The sequence below is a fragment of the Pelophylax lessonae genome (assembly GCF_965119305.1).
Source record: "Pelophylax lessonae genome assembly, chromosome: 10".
In the NCBI taxonomy this organism is placed as follows: Eukaryota; Metazoa; Chordata; class Amphibia; order Anura; family Ranidae; genus Pelophylax; species Pelophylax lessonae.
In genome coordinates, this window is record NC_138777.1 from 85,224,653 (window position 1) to 85,248,277 (window position 23,625).

Genomic DNA, 23,625 nt, shown 5'->3' on the forward strand with positions numbered 1-23,625 from the left:
GTCACCTTGGTGGCTGATTCCGATATAACGGGGAAAGTGCAGATCGGCCCTCAATATATCGGCTTTGCCAATAATCGGTCGATCTCTAACTGAAACACTCCAAAACACATATAAAACGCATCCAAGTGCACCAGAATGCATCTAAATGCATCAAAAACCCTGAAATCCTTAGAAATTTTTAAAAACAAGAAGGAAAAAATGCACTGAACTGTAAGCAAAAATGCATCCGGAATGCATCCAGAGTTTAATTTGTGATATCTATCGGCCCTAAAATAAAAAGAAATAAAATTGCCAAAAGCAACAGAGATTTTTTTTTTCTTTTAGTAGAAGAAGCATGCAAATTCTCTTCCCTATCTTATAGCAATTTTCTCTTAACCGAGGTTCTGCTTTAATAAGGGGATGAGGAAGGGGCAATACCACCCTCTGTATTACATGGGAGGGGCACAATAAAATCCTTCATTTTTATTTATAAAGAAAAAATCTATGTAATTGAATGAATATTGAGATTCATGAAAGCACATACAAATACTAAAAATGTTTGCAAACATTTAAGAAAAAAAAATCAAACAGAATACCATCATATGATATAAGTGCTTTATTCTTAAAGAGGAAAGACAAACATAATTAGTTTACAAACAGGAACATTATAGATATGGCAGTATAGTTAAGTTACATTTGCCTTTGTACAGGTCATTTAGGTCAAAGTTTGTCTGCTTTTCCGTATGGATCGGCGAGCTCGAACAGGTGTATGTTCTTCCAATGTCTGGGGCAATCCACAGTCAGTGTTGACACAGCTACACTCTTGTACGTCAACATACTCATGATTCACTGGAGTTCCATCCTCGCACCTCAGCGTCACAGTTTTCTTGGCAGTCTGCACTTCCTGGCAACAAGTGCATTTATGTGACATTTCCTTGGCAGCTGCTGAGTACCTGGAAGATGGATGGAAATTGATAGAGTTGAGTATGACATTCTCACACAGTGAGTCGGACGTGCTTTAGCGTTGCAGTACATGATAAGGTGTACAGGCTATGTTTTTCTCAGAGAGGAGCATCTTTGAGAAGATTACATGTTATGCGCATCTTTATGAAATCATGGAATGAGTACACATTTTATATATACAATAGCTTTTCTAAAGCTGAATTAAATAAAAATGATTAATACACCCCTGTACTCATTAATACATCATAACATGTATTTTTTTAAATGCAAGCTGTGTAAATACCTGCATTTGGTTTGGTATCAGTCTCTTGCAGCTCGCTGTAAAACAGAGCTCACACTGGGGCAAGTAGAAGCAGCACAAGGGGCTTATCATTTGTGCTGCAGTTTAATGCTCATAAGAGGAGAGAGCCACAGAGATATGTTCATCAGTGTTCTACTTCTCCTTTCCCTGTCCAGTCACAGGGTGGGGGTGAGAAGGAGATGTGTAAGTGTTACCATTCTGCAGCAGAGAAAAAAATCAGGTCTCCAACCCTGCCAGAAAATCTGTAAATCTCAGAAAATGTTCTTATACGCATTTCATCTGTGTTTTTACCAGTTTACCTAGAATTAAGCTCTAAATATTGTACATTTAAAATATCGTATACATTCTACTAGAATGTAATTACCTTTTAAATGGTGCAAAAAGGAAGACAAGACAAATAGTTGCTATGCATTTTCACTAAAGCTGATTTTGCATTCACCATTCGATGTGAAAAAAGACACTGTGGGAAAGACAACATCTGCTGCAGCTCTGCATAGAGACCAATCAGCTTCCAGTTTTTTTTTTTTTTTGGTTAAAGCTTAATTGAACAAGCTGAAGTTTGAAGCTGATTGGCTACTATGCACAGCTGCACCAGATTTTGCTCTCTTCAGTTTTAGTAAATCAACCCCTGTATGTCCACTGTATATTTGATACCCAAACGCCTGTCAGTTTTTAAGGCGGATCTGATCGGATCCTCCCTGCATCCCTATGGGGCAGCGGGTGTCAGTAGAGACATGTCTGCTGACACCCGCTGCCATCCGCATCCAATCCTGTCTGGAAATCTGGACAGACGGAAACCCTATTTTCCATCTGTCCAGGGGATCAGATCAGATGGGATCGAATAAGAGCAGACAGGCGGCCCGCTCTCATCCAATTCCCCATAGAGAGCAGCGGGGCTCTGACACCTCCCTCTCCGTAACCAGAGCAGAGAGGGAGCTGTCACCTGCCTGCTCAGCGGGGATCAGTGTATCGATCCCCCGCTGAGCAGCAGGAGTCCGCCGATGGAGCGGACCGTGGGAAAGGAGCCTTATTCTGCACTATTTCTTAATCATTCCATATGGATGTGGTGACAGTTGTCCCTCTATATTGGGATACCCCATAACGTTTTCTACTGTAGGCAGTAAGCTGAAAAATCCTATCCTGGCTAATAGACTTGCTTTTTCAGTTGGAATTTCCCTATTATGATAAATTGTAAGATATTTTTGAAAATACCATGTATATGGACAGTTTAAGAGCAATACAGAAAATAATTTCCTAGGGGAAGGCAGTAAATAGGTTAGAGTGTAGCATGTTAGGTGTGTGTTACACATGAAGGTCAAATGTCCAAATGCCAATATCCCGCAAGTCTTCTGGCCTAAAGTCCCAAACATTGTACTTTTGAGTCCTGTCATTCTCCAGCTTCAACTGGCTGACTTAGCTGTCAGAAATTTTTTAGTTGACTTACTTTAATTGCATACTAAGCTCAGAAAGAGTAATCTACTCATGGCATGTTTAGTTTACAGTTTTATTCAGTCTTTACCTTGATTAACTACCTGTTGAATTCACAGGGCCTTAAAGGTGTATTAATAGACGACTAACACTCTAAAATCTGTTGGCATAGAGGATGTTAGTCGTTTTTTTTGCCATGTGTGCCTGGTGTGGCTAGCAAGTCTCACTATACAATATGAAGACTGGTAAAGGAGAAGTATAGCCAAAGCTCTTTTGACCATACTTCGCTGGGTCACAGAAGTGCACTTAGTTCTGCACTTCTGTGACCCAGATTCAGCTAATGTCACAGAGCTGGTCTAGGCTCTGCAGGGATCCTGACAATATTGCGCCGCTGAGAGCCTGAGCAAGTAGCTCCCACCCCTTCCACAGCCAGATGCTTCAGTGAGCATAGGATCAACAGAGCAGAGAGCTGGGGACTGACAGTCACCTATCTGTGCATAGAGTGGACCCAGGAACTGAGCAACCAGCGGTTCTTTGATCACTCATTTCTTGATGTAGAGTTGGCAGTGGATGGCTGCAGCATTGGATCGATGCTGCATCTACATAAGTGAGTAAGAATGCTTTTTTTTTTAATTCCTGCACTTCTGGTTATGTCTTTCTTTCAAGCTCAAGCTGTGATTTTTGGTTTAGCAAACATTCCTCCTTGCAGGAGTAGAATTGTCCTTGAAAGTCTGTAGAGAGGCTGGTAGTTCTGATAGTGTCAATCCCCTGGTGAGATGTTGCTCTCAGTCATTTCTTCTGCCATTCCCTACGTCACTACAGGACACAGCTTAGGAACCAGCAGTTTGAGCACAGTTGGGCCACAGGAGATTAATACTCCCAAAAGTGTTGGTTTCTGAAGAGTGACACAAGCATTGGGAAAGGTAAGAATGTATTTGCCTCTTTGCTGGGAAAGCTTTTGCCGGCATTTCTTTTTTAAGAGAAGAGTCGTTTTTATTTAAATAGACACAATTAGCCAATTTAGTAGAATTAAGATCTTACATTGAATAGGTGTTGCAGGCCCCTTCACACCGTGATATCTTCACCATATCTATTGATCGGCAGTTATTAAAAGTCACGTAGTTATATTCTTCATGCAGCTCACAAGATTGGGTCTTTTTAATACCTGAATTATGAAACATATCACATAATATTCAGAGTCATCCTAGGACATGTTAGCTAAAACAAACCATACCATCAAAATAAAAAGATAAAATAAAATTTTATTTTCCATAAATATGATTATTTGTAGTTATGAGAATGTTTTTTTGGCTGCCATTGTGGAAAATATCACCTGGAACATTAAAACTAATCATTAAAGGATAGGTTTACCTCCTGTACAGACTACATACTAAATCTTAAGGGAAACACCGAAGTGTATTAAAGAAATCAACTTTATTATCACAATTATCAACAATAAATGACAAAATACACAGCCTTTAAATATAAAAAAAACAAAACCCTTCACCATAATTTATAAACAAAGTTTTGTGACATATCTACATCTGAGCAAACACCTGAACCACACTAGGTATGCCAAACAGCCATCCTTGACCATATGGCTTGTAAGGTATTGTTAACAATCAAAACCAAAAGGGACGGCCGTTTTGACTACCCACTGTGTGCACCTAAACGGATCTGCTATAGCATAAATGTGCAGTCTGGAAATCAAAACAAAATATATGTAGCTAGAATCATCCCTACTAAATCAAAGCTCCAGTTATATCTGAATCAAAATGCACTTGCTGCAGTCCATGTTGCACTTGGAGGCATGCTTAAAGAGCAGTTCCGCCCCCAGGAAAAAAAGTAAAAGTCAGCAGCTACAAATACTGTAGCTGCTGACTTTTTAATATTAGAACGTACCTGTCCAGGGTTCCCACGATTTCGGCGCCCGAAGCCGATTTTCGGCTCGCTGGTGCTGCCGCCGCCATTCAGGGTGATGAAACCCAGCAGTGAAGCCTTTCGGCTTCACAGCTGGCTCCTTACTGCGCATGCGAGAAGCCCACTGCTCTTTCTAATTGGCCCGTCAGGTGGAGGAAGAAGGAGGGGGGCGCCAACGTCTCCCGGAAGTGGGCAAGGGTAACTGTCAAAAACAGGTATCTGTTCCCCCTCCCTCCTGAAAGGTGCAAAATGTGGCACCAGACGGGGGGGAGGAAGCATAAAAGTGGAAGTTCCACTTTTGGGTGGAAATCTGCTTTAAGTAAATAGACATATTGCTAAAGTTAAGAGGTGAGCAATCTTAGTAACAAGAGCAAGTAAGAGGGTGCTTAATACAGTAGGTGCACAAATATAGTAACACCTAGGACGGTATAAACACCAGGAGTTAAGAGGCAGCCATTAGACTATAGCTCACATCAGTAAGAGGTTGGATATATTATCAGGAGAGGACAGAGTGTGTACATTCCGTGCACCAAGCAATGTGTCCCAGCACCAAGTTGTTAATAATAAGTGTCCAGGAATCCAGTACTCCACTCTATGTCACTCTCACATGCAGGCTAGAGGCGCCACTGACAAAAATAAAGCCCTTCAGCTTGCTAATGAACACTGCCTTCCTTTAGACTTCAGTGTTCCTCTGTAATCCTAAACAAAAATGGCAACTTCTGCTATTTTATACATTGTTAGACAATGTAAGTGTGTTGGGAAATACATCTTGTTTTGTTTGCTGTCAAAGCCCTTCTATGTGCAAGCCCTTCTATGTTCTAGTTATAAATTGAAGTGGTAACACCCCCATTCCTGTTCTGGTGACAACGCAAAATTTAGGATTATCTTTTACTTTCTCTTGGTGATAACAGTAAGCAGGACAAATGGATGTCTCTCTCTAACAGGGACACAGACAGAAATAAAGCCTGCCAGCTGTGTAGGGGAAGCCTAACCAGTGTACCCAAGAATTAAGTAAACATACATGAATACTTAACCTTTGTTTTTATTGTAGAAATTGACTGTTTAAAGAAATAAGGACATTTACAGCAATGGTACTACATACAGTATGACAGGTCATACACTTCTTCAGGCAGAAGAGGGCACTATTTATCCACAAGGCAATTTTCAATAGTAATACGTCAATTACATATCACAGAATGCCAGTGGGAGATAGTTCCAGAAAGTTGACAGAAGAAACATCCTGTAAGTATAGACCTACTCTTTCTCTCTTCGACTCTTCGACTGGTACCTCTCCCCAATGCTGCTCCTATCTCCCTAACCAGTGGTGGCCTGTCCCTATCTTACTCCCACACTGCAGGCACACCGAATGATGCAGAATCTCTTATTTATATAATTTTCTGTCATGATGAAGGCCCAGGTCTTGCGAGATTTCATTAACAAATAGGAAATGCCACCCCCCCCAAGACAAGCTCATAGCAGGGGGCTATTAGTCATCAACGGACTTCTGCTAGCCTTAAGAAGCAGTGCCACCTTTAGGTTGGTTTATACCATGCCAAGAATCGAAAAGAGGGGCCAAGTTTAAACCATACCATGACAGCAATCGCATAAGAGCACACTGTGATTTACACCACATTCAAAGCACAGTCCATTTGTGATCTGACACCCCAAACGCAGTTTGCAAACGCAATACGTTTGCCTGGACCAGATCACATGGTACAGAAGTACTATGCAATCTGGTTGGAGCACGATTCTAAAAGTAGCACATGCACTACTTTTGGTGCGATGTGGTTCTGAATCATGAATGGGCTAAACTTTACCACACAGACCTGCATGCGAATCACACAGAAACACACAGCACATTCCAGTGCAATTCTTATGTGAGCATGGTGTGAACCTGCTCTTAAACTGAAAAAGTATGCCTTTAGTTTTACTTTAAACGGCTATTTCTATTTATTTAGAACTTTAATTGAATAGGTACTTACATATCTTACAGCAGCCATCAGGTAAAATTTCAATTGAGTCCTATAAAAATATAACATAACATGCAATTTATTCAAAAAGGCATTCCAATAAAATAAACACTATAACCCCCATTGTCATCTGGGAGGGTCATACTTTTGCAGCATTCTTAGAGATCCTCTGAAGTTGCAGCAAGGTTCAGAAAAAAAAAGTCATTGGGTCATGAATACAGAGGCTTCATCTTGCATAACAGAAATGTGTACAGCAAGCTTTTACAAATATTTGCAAAGCTATCAGAAAATTCTTAATAGTTTAGCAGCTTTCCTGAAGCCTTTCATCCCTAGTTTGGGGATATCAAACTAAGATGCTAATAGTGCTGGCTGTCATGATGCTGGCACATTTTCCAAAAGTTTCAGCACTAATTGAAACAGAAGCCTGCATGAAGAATAAAGCGATTGTATAGGTAAAAATAAAAAAAATAAAAAATAACAAAAGATGTCTATAGAACAAATATATTCCTGAGAGTTTCCATGGAGCGGGTGCGAAAAAATCCCTATGTCAAACGGTGGAGGACGCTAATCCACCGCATGGCAATGGGTCATCGCACTTGCGGCGCGGAACGTCACAGGAATAAATGGGGGGCGCTTGCAGGATTTTGTCTAAAGATGGGGAAAGATGTCTATACTTACCTGCTTCATGCAATGGAATTGCAAAGGGTGGCCACAAACCTCTTCTCAGCTCCTGGCTCCTACTCTCTGTCCCCCTCACTGTCTAGTGCATGCTCGCTGCGTCTATTGACACAGACAGCGGAACTCAGCCCTGCCCCCTGTCACTGGCTTTGATTGACAGCACTGGGAGCCAACGCTCTTGGTGCCCCAGCATGGCCAGCAAGTCCTCGAAGTACAGGAAAAGAAGAGCTGCAGACGTGCACAGAGCGTGGTAAGTAAGCCAAATGAGGGCTCAGGTAAGTAAAAGAGTGGGGGGGGGGGACTGATGCCAAAACATTTTTTACCTTAATGCGAGGAATGCATTGGGGTAAAAGATGTTTAGGCTTTAGAACTTAGGCTTTGCAAAAATTTCTTGCCTCACACACTGACCTTATACAAGGTGAAGCCTCTGTGTACAAGGCATTGGGGGCAATCCACTTGTAAGTAATGTAAAACCTGACAGTAATGGTGAGGTTGATTTAAAGCAGGCAAGACAGCCCTGAGTAGGGACTGGTAAAGGAAGGAAGTGGAGTCATAATAGGGTGACAAGGGACCAAAAGGCAACACACTTCCATGAGAGATTGTCCCACCCTCCTGCCTTCCATCAGGCTTAGAGCCCAATGAAATAGTGGGTTGGAAAGTTAAGAAAAGGGATACTGTCACAGCAGGGTAGGGTTCTTGATTGTGTAAAAATGAGTTAAACTCAACTGTAAGGTTTTAGTTGGGGTGATGGGTTGTTGAATGCAACCATCAGATAAAATAGGCTTGAGCCAAGACTCGAGCCAAGTGAGGACCCCCATAGTATGGGAATATTGCATGTTTTCCCTCTAATGTTGCTTGCTACTTTGTTAATGTTAGCATAGTACCTACCTGCCTAAGGGCCTATGACCTAAAACAGCCTTTAGGGGGAGCTTTTTTTTGTACTGGAAGTACTTTTCTTTACTATTTCCTATAATCTTGATAAAAACCTAAATGAGACTCCTGGGAGTGTGTTGAAATGGTGCCCATACCCTATATGTTGAGGGGAGGTGCTTCCAGAAATTGCATACATATAACAAACCATCAAAGCAAAAAACACCTACAAGGGCTACCACATTAAAAAAATATATATTTTTTGAATTTGGTAGCCCTTGTAGGTGTTTCTTTCCTTTGGTGGTTTGTTAACTGTTTCCTATAATCTGCCATCATTATACAGCAGAGATTATAGGCAAATGGCACAGAGCCAATCAGAGTGGCATTGTGCCTTCTGATCACTGTGATGGCCACTCACAGTTAAGCAGTACTACTCTTTACATTTTTACATAGGCAAGCCCTCTCCCAACAAATAAGTAGGAGGTTTCAGTTGATAAACGGAGAGGAGAGAGAGGTGGCAGCAGAGTAAGGCTTCACTGTATAATCAGACCTGTCTGTGGGTTAAAATAAGTAAGTCATTGTTCAGCTCTAGCAAGAATGTTCACACTACTTACAGGTTCACATTCATCTTCATTAAAGTTTGTGCAGGTAATTTTTGAGGTGGATGAGATGAAACTTGTTTTGATTTGATTGCAGCTGTAGACTGTACAGTTGTCACCATGCGCACGCAATGTTTCCTTATTCTGAAAAACAGAAATTGTGGTTTAGCAATACTATCATTTAGCAGTTAGCAATTAGCATCAATTATTAGGAGCCATGAATCTAAAAAGCTATAAGTAACAAGTATTGTATACACAGTATTTGAAACACTCTCAATCACACCTGAAAATGATTTCTCATAACACAGTGGCGTGTATTTAAAAAAAATACATGTACAATTATTCTGCAAATTTCTGCAAAATCGAATGTTATAAGGTTATTTGCTTTCATAGCTGGATGTTCTTCATTCATAAGACTAGCATGGACTAGGAAAATACCACATTATGGCCACTAGATGGAGATTATGATAATAGGAATTACATATTTTTTGATCCCTGGGTGCCAAGGAGGCATCCCAAAAATGTGAGTGGTTTTAAAGTGTTTTTAAAATAAAGACAGTCTGCGCTATGAAATCCTTTATGTTTTGACCCTTTCCATGCATGAGAGTTGTTACCAGGGTTCTGTGTGAGAGGAGACAAGTAGCCACGCGCAGTGGAGCTGTGGAAAAGCCTTCACAGACCATTTTTGGCATAAGCTATAGGGGGTCAACATTATCTAGTGAATTTGGACCCATTAGGGCTGGGGCACAACTCACATGGAGTGGATTGTTGGCAGTGATAAGCACTACAGTAGAAAAATTATTTCAGCACTTCTTATCCAGCACACTTACACTTTTCTGATACAAGGATTTTTGTCATTTATGGACATTTTTTTGATAAATGTATTCACTTGTTTTAGGCACTGGCAATTTATGTATAAATTCACTGGTTTAAATATTTAAGCACTGGTACTTTTTTTTTTTTTTTTTTTTTAGATTTTTTGCATTCATCTATTTTAAGAGTTTTGAAGTTTATGTGTTACCCCAAGGGGTAGCCAAATTGAACTTTCTAAGCAATTTGCTAAGATTGCTGCTGGTGATAAGCACTACGGTAGGAAAACAATTTCAGCACTTCTTATCCAGCACACTGGCACTTTTTTAATAGAAACATTTTTTGTCATTTATTATGCACCTTTGTTAGTATATGAATTCACTTGTTTTAAGCATTGGCACTTTATGTATGAATTAACTGGTTTAAATATTTAAGCACTGATTCTTTTTCCTTTTTTTTCTTTTGCATTCATCTATTTTAAGAGTTTTGAAGTTTATGTGTTACTACAAGGGGTAACCAAATTACATTTTCTAAGCACTGGCACTTTAAGAATGGTATTTTAGTTTGCCAGAGATTAGAGGACAAGCATGGTAAATGACTATGTTTAACTTGCTATTCAATGTGTGTGCATTGAGAGGGAACAGCTGCTCTCTATTGCAGGGATTCCCAAAGTACGGCCCTACAGCTGTTGCAGAACTACACATCCCATGAGGCATTGTAAAACTCTGACATTCACATACATTACTAGGCATGATGGGAATTGTAGTCCCTGAACAACTGGAGGGCCGTAGTTTGGGAATCCCTGCTCTGTTGCAATCACACCATTGAGAAGGTAATCAAACACCACATTCACTTATTTCAAATGACCATCAGGTCCATCTAGTGACCATATTGCCATATTAACTTCAAGTCACTCTATTTGGAACTTACACAGTGCTGAGGACCCTCTCCCCTCTCTCATGTGACAGCCCAGTGCCATTTTTCAGGCATCGGCCTTGTCACATTAGAAGAACCGTAGTGAGTTATATGCTTCTCCATATCAGGCAGTATCTGAATTTTGTTTAATACCAATGACAGAGCAGAGCAAAGAAAAGGTGAGTATGTGCTGCTGGGAAGGGCAGCATTAAAGTAAACCTGTTGCTTTTCATTACATGGGCATAGTACAGGTTTCTTTACCCCAAAGCCCATAATTAAAGTGCTTGCAAACTCCATAATTAAAGTGCTTGCAAACTCTTACATATACCCAGTGAAGTGACTGGCCTCAGGTGATAGACAGAGATTAAACAAATCCTCCTACATACATTGTGCCTGTTTATCTACAGCCATCTTTCCCCTATATCTATTCAAAGTGCAGAAATTACACAGGATCTCTCAGCTCTGAAAAGCAGGGGGTGGAGTACCGTGCATTAAAGGTGCATCTGTGCTAAACTTTTAGTCTGTTATTCCAATATAAATTAATCATAGTCACTTTAGATATATTAGATATATTATTTGTATGATTAATTTATATTGGAATAACACACTAAAAGTTTAGCACAGATGCACCTTTAAAGCGCGGTACTCCCCCTGTTACATTAATCTGGATTGTGTAGGTTACCAATAACAGTACCTGCAGCATTAAAGGTTTTAGGTGGACATAATTATCAGACAGCGCGAGAATTACACACCCTCTTTTTGCAGGGGGTGGAGAGCTGAAGTTACACCAGTGAGGGGAGCTCTGAGAGCTGATTGGAGGGAATTGACACACCCCCTCCACACAGGAACATAGCTGATGCTGTCAATCAGCTGGAGCTCCCTCCTCTGTCATCATTTTTCTCTTGATGTCAGGAAAACGTACCAGAAGTAACTTATGCTTATAGGAGAGGAACAAGGTAGCGGACAGAAATGGCACTTAGTGCTCTGGCTTGAGACAAGTACACACTATAGAGGGATATGCTTTGTTCATATTCCATGCATGAGGCTTACAACCACTTTAAACTAGTAAAGCATTCTATTTAAAAAGAAAAGTCAGTTTAATGTGACATAATATAAGAAATACACTGGCATTCTCTATTGACCTGCATTGTGCAAGTCATATATGAAACTACTGTAACAAAGTTAAAGGATAAGTCCATCCTACCACTAAAACCAGTACATCTACAGACATCCACAATATAAGCCTAACCTATCTACCTCTTTTGAAGCTGATACGATCCTGTCTACAGCGGCAGAGGCTCTGCAGAGGACACAGCTGACAACGGCTGTGAAATTAATGTTGATTGACGTCACCCATAGAGTTACTATGGGGCTTCCGTTGTCAGCTGTGTCCTCTGCACCCACCTCCACAGTGAAGCCGCAACTGACAGCTCAGCGCGGGATCGGGTCGGATCGGCTTCAAAAAAAGGTATGTATACTGATTTCTTCTTTACAGGGCTAGATAGATTAGTGTTAGATCGTGGCTGTCTGTAGATGTAAAGATTTTAGTGTTAGGGTGCACTTATTCTTTAAGATGTTCTTAGAAGAAATTATTTTAAAATTGACTTTGCCAGCTAAACAAGAAAGATTTAGTTGAACTGTTATATGTTTGTATTGGAAGATAAAGTTTAGGCAATATTAAGAGTTATTTACCTTCAACAGAATCAATTTACTATTGTCATTGATGACGCAATGAGTTTGTTGACATTCACCGCAACAATCGCTGTTGCTCGCCTTCAACTCAAAGCCCTACAATAAGCAAAACATATGATTTGTTAATATTTCATACAGACTTGTTCATAAAAATCATAACTCACACAAAACAGTCCAGGGCATGTTATATTCATTCTAACATATAGGTTAACATACTCTACTTACCAGTGGGCATGATTTACTGCAAGGCACATGTGTGCATCGTATCTCAACTCCTGTTTCTGTAGTAGCATTGTCTGCGCACACGCAGGTCTGGCACCTGTCAGCGAGGACTGAAGCTCCGGGCTGTAGAGAGAGAATACCATATCAATAAAATTACAGTATATAGGTAAAGTATAATTGTATGCAGTAAAGTGAAACTCTTTTTAGAATGTATGAATCTCCAAACTCTTCCTTTCCTTCTCCTTGTTATACAGGTTATTGGTGGATGTTACCAAAATGGTGGTACCCACTTTAAACTTTTCCTCCTGGTAATTTATCAATGCCCCCCACCCATTACTGACTTACTCGATTCTACAATGGATGCTCCAATTCATTATGCTGCAATATTGATTAAATTGTGCTAAATAGCACTTAGAATTATGAAAGCCATAACAATGAAATTCAATTATATGCTATCTACATATACAAATAGATTTTTTTTTGTTCAGCCTATGGGCTAAACAAAACAAATCTAACTGATTCCTCCACCCATGCTATTCAGTGTAGAAAGACGAAACTTACCAAGTATTCTGCACTTCCATGTACACAGACCTTCTTCCGGACTGCAAGAGAGCACAGAAGTTCTATTTATACATGCACAACATGCTGTATTTCATTTGTATGTAAAGACAAAAATTTTTTTCTTAGTTTTATTTAAGGAAGGGTTAAAACCCCTATCGAAATTGAGGAGATTTCTCTTTGCGACCTGTCCTGGAGTCGCTAAAGGAAATGAGAGGAAACCTCTCCAAAGGGAATGGAACTTTGTTACAGAAACTGATTTTCCCTCATCTACTGCTTTGATGACAACTTCAAATGTTTGGATTTCCTCTGACTGTGTGTCACAGTGACAGAGATCACCAGGACAAACAAAGGTTAATCTCCCAGCAGGGACAGAGACAGCAATAAAAATGTGACAAAAGGATCTAAACCTTCTCCAATCATTCCATAAGTTAAAAAAAAAACAAATTGCCTTTACATACATTTTAAAATATGTTCTATTTCAGCAATCCTTTGTTTCTAAAGCCCAAACATTTTTTACCTTAATGCATTTCTTGTATTAAGCTAAAAAATGTTTAGGCATCAGCATTCCCCCTTTTACTTACCTGAGCCCTCATTCGATCCAGTGCTGTGCATGTCTGCAGCTCTCCTCTTCCCTCACTTCTGGGTCTCGCTGGCTTTGCTGGGGCACTGGGAGCCACAGACTCCCGCTGCTGTCAATCAAACCAGTGACAAGGGAGCAGGGGGCGGGGCCGAGTCCAGCAGTCAATGGACACAGCAGCAGGCTCGGGAGCAAGAATGCACAAGTGCCCTCATGAAAAGCGGCCTCCCATGAGGGTACTGGACAAAGAGGAGGGGCCAGGAGCACTGGCAGGGAACCCAAAAAGAGGAGGTTTGCATCCGCTCTGTGCAATTCCATTACACAGAGTAGTAAGTATAGACATGTTTGCTATTATTTTTTTTTTTTGTTTACCTTTACAATTTCTTTAAATGAGGGGGCCATTTTGTAACGGAGATCAGATTTGTAAAGCACATTGCTGTGCTTTATAAATGTACCTTTTTGTTCTTAAAGGATAAGTTCACCGCTAGTAATATGTTACATCTTATAACCGTATTCAGGGAGTCAAATGAAACATGTTACTAAAGCAGCAGCCCCTGCACCCCTGCATCCCCCCTCTCTTCCTGGGGTTCCTGGGCTCTGTCCACACAGCTGTGTCATTCATTTACAGAGTTCTGTAAATTAATGAACTACAAGAACCATCTTCCGCTGCAGCAGACGGCTTATAGTTCTCAATGAACTAAGAGGGCACTGGTGAGCTCTCTCGTAGTTCATTGATTCTTCCTGCAGTTCAGTACTGGCAGTCTGCAGGATCCTGGTATTGCATCTGTCGTGTAAAAAAAAAAAAAAATATATAAATGCACATTTTTTTTTTTAGCCCCCTTTCACAATGTGACCTAAAAGTTGCGTGATTTTATCATGATTTTGCCACGATTTTGACTGGACTTGAAGCAATGCCTATGTCTCTGGACCTCAAAATGCATTAAAATTGTCCCAAAGTAGAGCAGGGACTACTTTGAAGTCATTGTGACTTGGAGATATGAACAGTACTCATTGGAAATCATGGAGTACGACTTGTCATGCTACTTTGCAGTCCCAAATCGAAGGACAAGTTGCACAAGTGTGAAAAGGGCCTTAAGGTGAACCCATCCTTTAAAGCCCAGATGTATTTTTGCTGTCCACATTATTGCTATGATCATTTCCCTTAGATAACAATGAAACCTTTCTATTGGACTAGGGGACTTTTAAAGAAGAGGCTGTGCAGGGCTGAGCAGTATGAACAGTGAATATTTTTCTGTAGTAGGAACAGGTATGTAATGTATAACTTTTGAAAGCAGTACTGGAACTTAACTTCCTGACCAAGAGACATAAGAAATTATATTAAATACCGTTAAAGTAAGATAAAAATCCTTACTCAGACAGTTGTCAATGGAACAGAGGTCTCTGTTAAAGATTTACTACTACCTACCTCCTTTTCTAGGGACTACTGTAAAACTTCTAAATGTTTTAGTTAAAATTTCTAAATGTTTTAGTTTTGATACACTACATTTTAATGTCGGAAGCTTAAAAACAAATTGATGTGGCAATAATATGATTAATGCAATCGAAAGATGCCCTTTATATGGATGGCATAGATGCATATGGGAAATATTTTTTACCCCCTGCAAACAACAAAAATGACATAAAATATCAATTTCAACTTACAGCATTTATATATGGGGCAACAGTGTCCGTCTGGAATTCCACCGATAGCTTCATAGCCAAGTCCGCAGTTGGGAGATTTATTTGCGCATTTACTAGGGTCACACTCTGTAACACAAACATCCAATAGTTAGGGTCAGTACAAAAAATTGTGATCTCAGTAATTATTACTAGAAGACATTTATGGCCTAATTTCATCACTGGGAATCATAGTCATTGGGAAACTAATAGGAAGTAGCAGGGGTCGCCTCCCTTGATAGAGCATTCATTATAATTCAGATTTTCAGGTTTGTAAAGCTTTTCCTACTTTTCTTTACTATGTTTTGAAGAAACCTTGTTAATGTGTCTTTTGATATGAGCCTTTTGGGCGATGTTATTACTTTGTTGGAAATGTTTGCAAAAAATCTTTAATGAAAAACTCTTAAATTAAATTACCTGATTTAAAAGATTTTCCAGGTTTAGGACCCTAACCTATTATTGTTTTTTTGTAACAAATATTGATGTGCGACATTACGGGTTGTAGCTTTATCAAATTTTAGAGAAAATCAGGACTTGTCACTGAGTTTGGCAAAGTGCATTTGAGTTAATAAGGAATGAGAGCTGTTTTTTCCTTAAGGATATATTAAGCTTTAAATGGCTAATAAAAGTTAGGGAATTGCTTTTCAAATAGCGAAGCTCCTAATCAGCAAAAGCATGTGATCACCATGTCGTATGTTAGATTTTTTATGAAACATATTTTAAACATAATTATAAACCTAAAAAATTATTTGCATTAAATGGTTGTAAACCAATACATATACCCAGTGAAGTCACTAGACCTCAGGAAATACACAGAGATTATACAAATCCTCCTGTACAAGTTGTACCTGTTTATCTGCAACAATCTCTCCCCTCTACAGCCTTGTAAAACACATATTTTACACAGCATATCTAAACTCTGGAAAGCAGGGGACGGGGATCTGACATTACACACTGCAGAACTAGAGCACAGAGCTGTAGTGTAATCTGATAGCTGAGTGAATGAAAGGGACTCACCCTCTCTAACAGGCTCATAGAAAACGCATAGAGAGCTGAGGCTGTGAGTCACCTGTCGAGTTCTGGAGGAGCGGGAGGGTTGCAATCCATCTCCCTCCAGGCTGTTGTTTCAGCTTACAGTCTTTTCAGTGACTCATGCAGATAGCAGAGATCAGAGAGAAATCAGACTCATTTTTCATGTCTGAAGACTACAACCACTTCACGTTTCTAACGGCCTGTGTCAACAGGCTTCATTGGGAAAATGCAGCATGCTTTTTGTATCAGTTTGAGACATATCTGAGATTGATTATAATTCATTGACAGGTGCATTTACCTGTAGTTGACCTCTTTCTGACTTGCAATTGATTTGCCTCAAATTGCCATTGCATTTTTATACACTTGTATAGAGAGAGAAGTAGTTCTGAGCATGTCAACACTAGCCCTAAGGATTTGAAATAATCCTATATATCATAATAGATGATCGCCTGTGATCCATGGTCTAATATTTTATAACATTTAAGCTAAATACACACTTGAGTGATCCCAGCACCTTTGTACAGGGTTACTGCACTGTGTCCATTTAATGCAGCCTTTTAGTGAGAATAGGCTTTGGAACAACCCCACTTCTGAAGGCTGCCTGGACAACAAATTACACATTTTCTATGATTCAAAATAAAAGGAAGAGGTTATCACTTTTTTTTTTGCTGTCACAGATTATATGTGATGCACAGTAACTGTGAAGAAAGGGCCACAACTGTTTAAACATATCCTTTAGGTATCAATAAATATTGACTGATGATTATTGCATACAGCTAAAAATCTCAAACTGGGTAATTTCAAACTGCAGCAGATATGGCTCACTAATGAGACTGGAGGTACAAGATCGATTGATCTCATTTGGGTGGACCTTAAAGATATGTAGTGGGAAGCAGTAACATTAACAGGCTATATATTTCTTGGAAGAAAGGCAGAAAATAAATATAAGCAATACTTACTGCACATAGACTCCTTACAGCAAGCGTCCTGAGGGTTGGTCTGGGTTGTGGGATAGAAACCTTCTAGCTCACACTTGATAGACTTCAGATTGGGACACTTATGTTCTTGGCAAATTATGCCACTTCCACCTTCCCTACAGACACAGTCCTTGCAGTCAAACAGGAACTCCTCTCCATACTGTAGTGAAGAATAACCAAAATAATGAGAGTGTTCAACTACAGGTCACATGATTTCTAATTTATTAAAAAAGAAAAAAAAACTGGTAGTAGGGAAAGGCTGATACAATCAATGTCCATTGGAATAATCAGGCTCTAGTTGTAATTTGTTTAGAGTGTTAAAAATAAAACATTTCCACTCTCATTCTTTTCCTCAAGCTTTTATTAAAAGAGAAGTGTAGGATTTCGAAGTAACAAACATACATACTTACCGAGGTGGATGCAACATCGGGTGGATACAGAACTGAGCAATCAAATACTACTTATGGCTCAAGTCTGGATTTTCTGTGAGCAGACCCACTTAGCTCAGGCTCTTAGTGGTTCTGTGAGAGGCTGAGCCAGCTGCCGGTTAGGAATCTGGGCAGATCGGGATCCCTCCAGTGTCTGGAGCAGATGAGTGACATCACCCGACAGTAGACCTTAGCCCACTGTCGGCTAAATCTGAGTCACAGAAGTGCAGAACTAAGTGCACTCCTATGACCCGCAGGAGAAGAATGGCAAAAGAGCTTTGGCCCTACTTCTCCTTTAAACAGATTAACATAAACAATCCATCGTCTAATAACATTTTGGCATTCCACCCTGCTGGGATGCTCTTAAACAGTGTGGTAATCAGATGTTTTAAAATGCTTGCATTTAATGGTTTATCTACTATTAGGCACTCTTAAAATTGTTTTTAGGTAAAAAATCTAAGAGAACAGGAGATTTTTTTTTTTATGGTATATGAGATCAGTTTGCAATATGCTTGACTTTTGCACTTTGTGACTTGTGACTCTTTTTTTTTTTTTCAGAACTTTAATGCTTTGCAAAGTCACAGACTCAGCAGAAGCAATCTCTGAAGAGCTTCCTGGAGATCAGGCTGGGGGATAGGCCTTCCCTATTTATCAAATAAAGTCACCTGGTAAACTGTGGTCTTGTGACAAGGTTCGTTGATCACAACTTTGTCAGCATGGATGTGTCTCCTATGACTCTAGGTGAGCAAGAATCCTTTGAACTTAGCATCATTCACAGTCTCTCGTTACGGTATGGCTTAGGCACTCCTAGCTAGTCCCAAATGGCCTCTGCACACAACTCCTCTGTCTTTTCCTTGATCTCCCACATGGTAGATTTCAGTATGTAAGGATGCTGACACTCATATTCTTTAGCCACTCTGAATTGCAATATCCTCTGCAATCAGGCAAACCTGGGCGCAGATCTTTGGGATCTCCATTCTCAGGCAGTAAAGTAGAGTTAAATGACCCTGCAGCTAGTATAACCAGGGCCTGCTCTTACACTCTGGGGCTCTTGTCGGCTGAGATAAACTCTCTGGTACTTTAGCTGACTGATCAGTGTCTGCAGTCTTGTTCCAAAACTCCATCTCTGACCAGACTGGATAGGTACGCTTGTGGACTGTACTGCTCTTGTAGCTATATTCCTCCTCTGGTTCCTTATCTTCTTCATCTGGACTAATGACTTTCTCAGACCAAAGTTATTCCATAGTTTTAGCCACAAAAGCTTCCTCTGTCCCAGTCTCCATTAATACAGCATCCCCGATCATTCTCTGCTTGAAACCTGGGCTCATGTTCTGGCTTAGCTCACCACCTGTCCTAATGCCATCTTCCCTCTCCTCAGATCATAGATGCTATCCAGACCTCATTTGTGACAGATATAACCCAATGGGGGTGCCAAACAAATGTCTAAGAGTCCAAGGTAATGTAATGATAAAATTGATTCATAGCAGAATAAGCAGAATAAAATCAATACATTCCAGGTAATTTTCACTAATACTGGCATAACCTGCCTTTCTGCAACTTACAAGCAGTAAATCACAGAGCAGATTTATTAGGCATCTGCTTGGCTGAGTCAATTTAAGTGCAGTCAAAATTCTTAAGCCCTGATAAAGGAGGAGTGTTTTAGACCTGAAACACGTTGGCTTTACTCTACTTTGAATCAATTTTATCACTAAATGACGTTAGAGTATTGCATGTTTGTTTGTCCCTCTCATAAATTATATGAATATAGATTTTCTAATATGGGTCTTTTTTTATCTGTCTTTGGATCATCATTTCGGATTCTGAGGATGCAGGTTTTTAATTTATTTTTTTCATTTGGTTGAATTTGATAGACATATGTCTTTTGTCAACCTGACTATGTAATTTGGTAATTATAGTCGACCTTGGTCAACTTTCCAGCAGAACTAAAATGTCTGTTAGACTATCAGCATGAGAATCTGTGGAAACATAAATATTTAATAGAAGATTGCAAGTATAGATAAAAATTATACCTCTCTTGGCATATTGTCGGGTCCAACGCATCCTGAAACAAAAAAATTGTCAGTGAAGCATTAAGCTTCAATATCAAGTACAGACAACTATTCATAGGTTTACTGTGCTATCTTACAGTATACAGCAAATCATATCAGAATACACCTGCTTTAACCAGTGTGTGTGTACTTTGTGGACATTACTATAGCCTCCTACAGTATATAATGTATTTTATGTTAGGATTAGGAATTACATTTTTTTATTAACAGGATGTGCAGGAACACAAATCGAATACATCAGAATTCTAGCTATAGGACAACCAAGTATGGATAAAAAAAAAACCCTGATGTTTTTATAAACTTTAATTGATTCTGATTTATCTTTGGGGTAAACAACATACATTTTTTGTATGATTCGGATCATATATTAATATTTTCCCAAAAGTGTCCTGGCACTTCCCCCTCCTTTCACCATAGACATAAACCTGAATGCTTGAGCATACTGATCATGCATGTTAGAACCAAATTCTCTGAATGAGTGTTTGAGTGGTTGAAGTATGTTTGTACATTCCTGTTCTGTTCTGTCTTTGACTTTTGGTTTAAAGAACTGATCCAGGACTTGAGAAGAGATTTTACTATGTAGAACAGTGCAGGAATCTAACATTGAGGTGGCTATTCTGAAACCTCAAAGCTGCCTTTGTGGACTAAGCTAGGGAACTGTTTTCATTATACTTTGTTTGGTATCCTTAAGCTAGAGATCTGTGAACATGCAAGCACCCTACTTTACTAATGTCATCCCAAAATAATTTTCAAGCCCTCTGAAGGTTAGGATAATGCACAGGAACAGTGTGTGTTTGTTGGCAGGGGGAGGAGGGAAAAACGGGACTGTTGCAATGCTGACAATATTTCCAGAAAATATATGAAACACCAATCAGAGCTTGGGACTCCCTGTAAATCCTTTGTTTCAGTTACTATAATGATACTCTATGAGAATCACCTATTCTGTGAAGCTTTTATTTAGAATGCATATTTAAATAGACTTTAACCTTCAATCACCATTCAGCTTATTGACCTCTCTCATCCCTGTTTCCCTGCTAGCCAAAATGTACACTAACATCCCTGAAACAACTTAACAGAATTGGGCTCCTTTCTGCTACCAGTGACCCACTGCTTCCTTTCTGTTTGCTGGTCTAGGTCAAGGCGTAGAACAATATGTATGTGATATGTGCGACTCAAAAAGGTCTTACTCCAAAATTGGACTTGGCAAAATATTTTCTGGGGTGCCAGTGTTACTTTTGGCTAGAAAGGACTAAAGGATTGAGGGAGCTAAACTTTTAAGTGTTCACGTGTTCTAGTGATAATATATATTTTTTTGTTTTCACATTTTATTAGCATTATAATGACCTTTTTACGTATTACCAGGGGGTAGGAACAAACCTAAATTTTCTAGGCAATGAAGTTACAGAAAATCTTATTGCCCATCAGTATCTTGAGACAGGGGCTCTTCTTGGCCCTTGTCTTAGTTAAAGGCATGTACGCTTGCATTAACAAAGCAAGATGTCTGTTTACCTGAAAATGTTATAAACATATACCTATTAAAAAAGTAAGCAGGATGTCAGCCTACATGTTATACCAGGCTAGAAATTCTCAAGCTAATAAAAGAGCTCTTTTTATATGAATAGAATATGGATTAAACTTCCTCCAACTTTGCCAAAGAGTCATGCTTCCATAAGACATATCCTAAGGTGTGTATTTTTACTTCAATGCAGTTTTTAATGCTAAAGTCACAGATAAAAATGCTGGCTAAATAGGTGTTCACTTAAATGCCATATTCCATATTACAAGTTCTCACACTGGTTTAAGAAGTTTAAAAAGTAGAAAAGTACAGATATCTTACCACAGGTAGCTACACAGACATCCACACCAAGACTGAAAAGCTTGGTACCAATTGGACAGAAGCATCCTTCAACCGTACGTATATTATTATTCATTTGTTTAATCTCTTCCGGACTAAAAGATAAGCAATTTTGCATCATGTTTTTTGTTCAGAGTTGCAAAATGTTTTTTTTTTTTTAAATATCCAAAACAAAACCTTCTTCCTATAAAATATTGGTACTATACACTTACGTAGTTTGGCATGTTTTTGGTACAGCTGGTCCACATGCATTGTAAACTTTGTGTGAAGGACAAGTCATAGCTGGAACAAATAAAGGTTTTTTTAGATGCACTATAAAGAATTTGAAAAATAATACAACATCCATGATTTTATGAACAGTGGCACCTTTGCCAAAGGAAACTTTTCAGATTGATGGGTTGAGATGTGTAAGGAAAAAAAGAACTATGGCTGAGAGAAGCAATGCACTTCTATAATACTTCCAACATTTACATTCAAGAAGCAAGAAAGGTGCCACTTTCTATTTACAGTATGCTTCTTCTTATGTTTTTGGTGTCAGAGAAAAGGTAGGTAAAGGTGGGAATGACTCTAGAATGTGGGCTCAAGAACAGTGATGCTCGAAAGAAAGAAATATAACGGGACTAAGGAATATATAAGGAACTATAAACAGTTAACTGGAATAATACAGTTTAAGGTTAAAAAAAAGGCAAATGTAACAACAATTGCTAGCAGGTAGGTTTTCATGAAAATTGCTGTACTTTCTTGCATACAATAGCAGATGATTTGGGGTCTACATTTACCTTTAATTCAGCTTTATTACACGTTTACCTAGTTCATATACTGTACCTGGGTATAAGTTTGGATGAGGTTTGGGTCTGCTGCTACCATGGATTTGCATTGAATCATGGGGATTTCACAAACCTTTTACAGCATTTTCCCCAGTCAGCTAAATCATAAGAGCCAATAATCTGGCTCCCCGTGCATTTTGTTTGACAATAGCTTGCGTATTAACAGTAGTGGTTTTAGGGGAGTGCTTGGGTGTTCTATAACACCCCCACAATTTATTTAAGCACCCCCATATCACTTTTATCCCCCGGGCCCCTGCCTATGTTGCAATCCACCATTACATTCACATTCATGTAGCCTATTCCTGTGCTTAGGCCTCAGATCCTCAGCCAATAATGTACTATGACTCACCCTGAAAATCCCCCCCCCCCCCACCCCACATTTTACTCATTGCCGCATTTGACTATGCTAGGCCAGGAGAGGACTCAGGGTACCCATGTCAAAATGATGAAGCACAGTGCAGGCACAGTGTAAAATGTTTTGAGTGTCCTGTTCCTTGTCTTCCCCCCACTGGTCGCACATTGGCTGTGACTGACTGGTGCACAGTTCTTTTTTCTTTGACTAGTTGGACCACTGGTTCCCACCACCATCTGCATATCTCCGCTCTCTCTTTCTCCCCCCCCTCTATGCTTTCTCCCCCCCCCTTATTATTTAATGTCTGCTTTTAATATAACATGGGATTCAGAGTCAGGAACTCGGCTTACCCGCTTATATTCACCACACACTCCAAAAATTATTTGGAGCCACCCAGCCAAAATTAAATATCAAGATTTATCCCAAAAGACTTCAATAGCTTTCAACACAAAGTTCGCAAACTTTAAGCAAGCTTCGCAATACTGTTTACATGCAAAACCCAGGGAAATTCGCCCATCCCTGGTTATAAGTAAAAATGACATGAAAAGCTTTGTGGCATCACAAAATAGAAAACTAAATACGATAACTTACGACATTCTGAAGCTTTATCTCTCCATTGAATGCAGACTCCCTGATCTGCACAGAGCTGAGCGTATTGCTGCAAACTGGTACATTCTATATTGGAGTTGGGTACATGGCAACTGTCAAAAATACAAGCCTGGTAGAAATGTTCTGGAGGCAGAGACTTGTGGCATTGCTGGAATGTCCTTTAGAAAAATATTACAGATGAAGGTTTAAATACCGTATTTATACTGGTTTATGAGAAAACATATAAACAAATGATTGATATTAAAAAATGATATCATGCTTTTCAAATAAAAAAGGTTTTCCCATATTTGATTATGCTATTTTTGTTTTGTTTC

At 39.4% G+C, this 23,625-nt stretch overlaps 1 protein-coding gene across 1 annotated transcript in view; it reads right to left on the reverse strand.

Moving 5' to 3' along the window:
• Positions 1-600: 600 nt before the first annotated feature.
• Positions 601-23,625, reverse strand: part of LOC309565967 (mucin-5B-like) — a gene marked incomplete at its 5' end in the record, with an annotated part of 169,095 nt that continues 146,070 nt past the window's right edge. The window contains 13 exon segments of the mRNA XM_082270994.1: positions 601-932; positions 3,713-3,836; positions 6,574-6,613; positions 8,724-8,852; positions 12,126-12,221; positions 12,351-12,470; positions 12,909-12,949; positions 15,148-15,252; positions 17,154-17,331; positions 19,630-19,661; positions 21,506-21,618; positions 21,736-21,805; positions 23,294-23,469. Of these exon segments, the coding sequence (XP_082127120.1) occupies positions 695-932; positions 3,713-3,836; positions 6,574-6,613; positions 8,724-8,852; positions 12,126-12,221; positions 12,351-12,470; positions 12,909-12,949; positions 15,148-15,252; positions 17,154-17,331; positions 19,630-19,661; positions 21,506-21,618; positions 21,736-21,805; positions 23,294-23,469 (1,462 nt within the window). The 3' untranslated portion in view covers positions 601-694.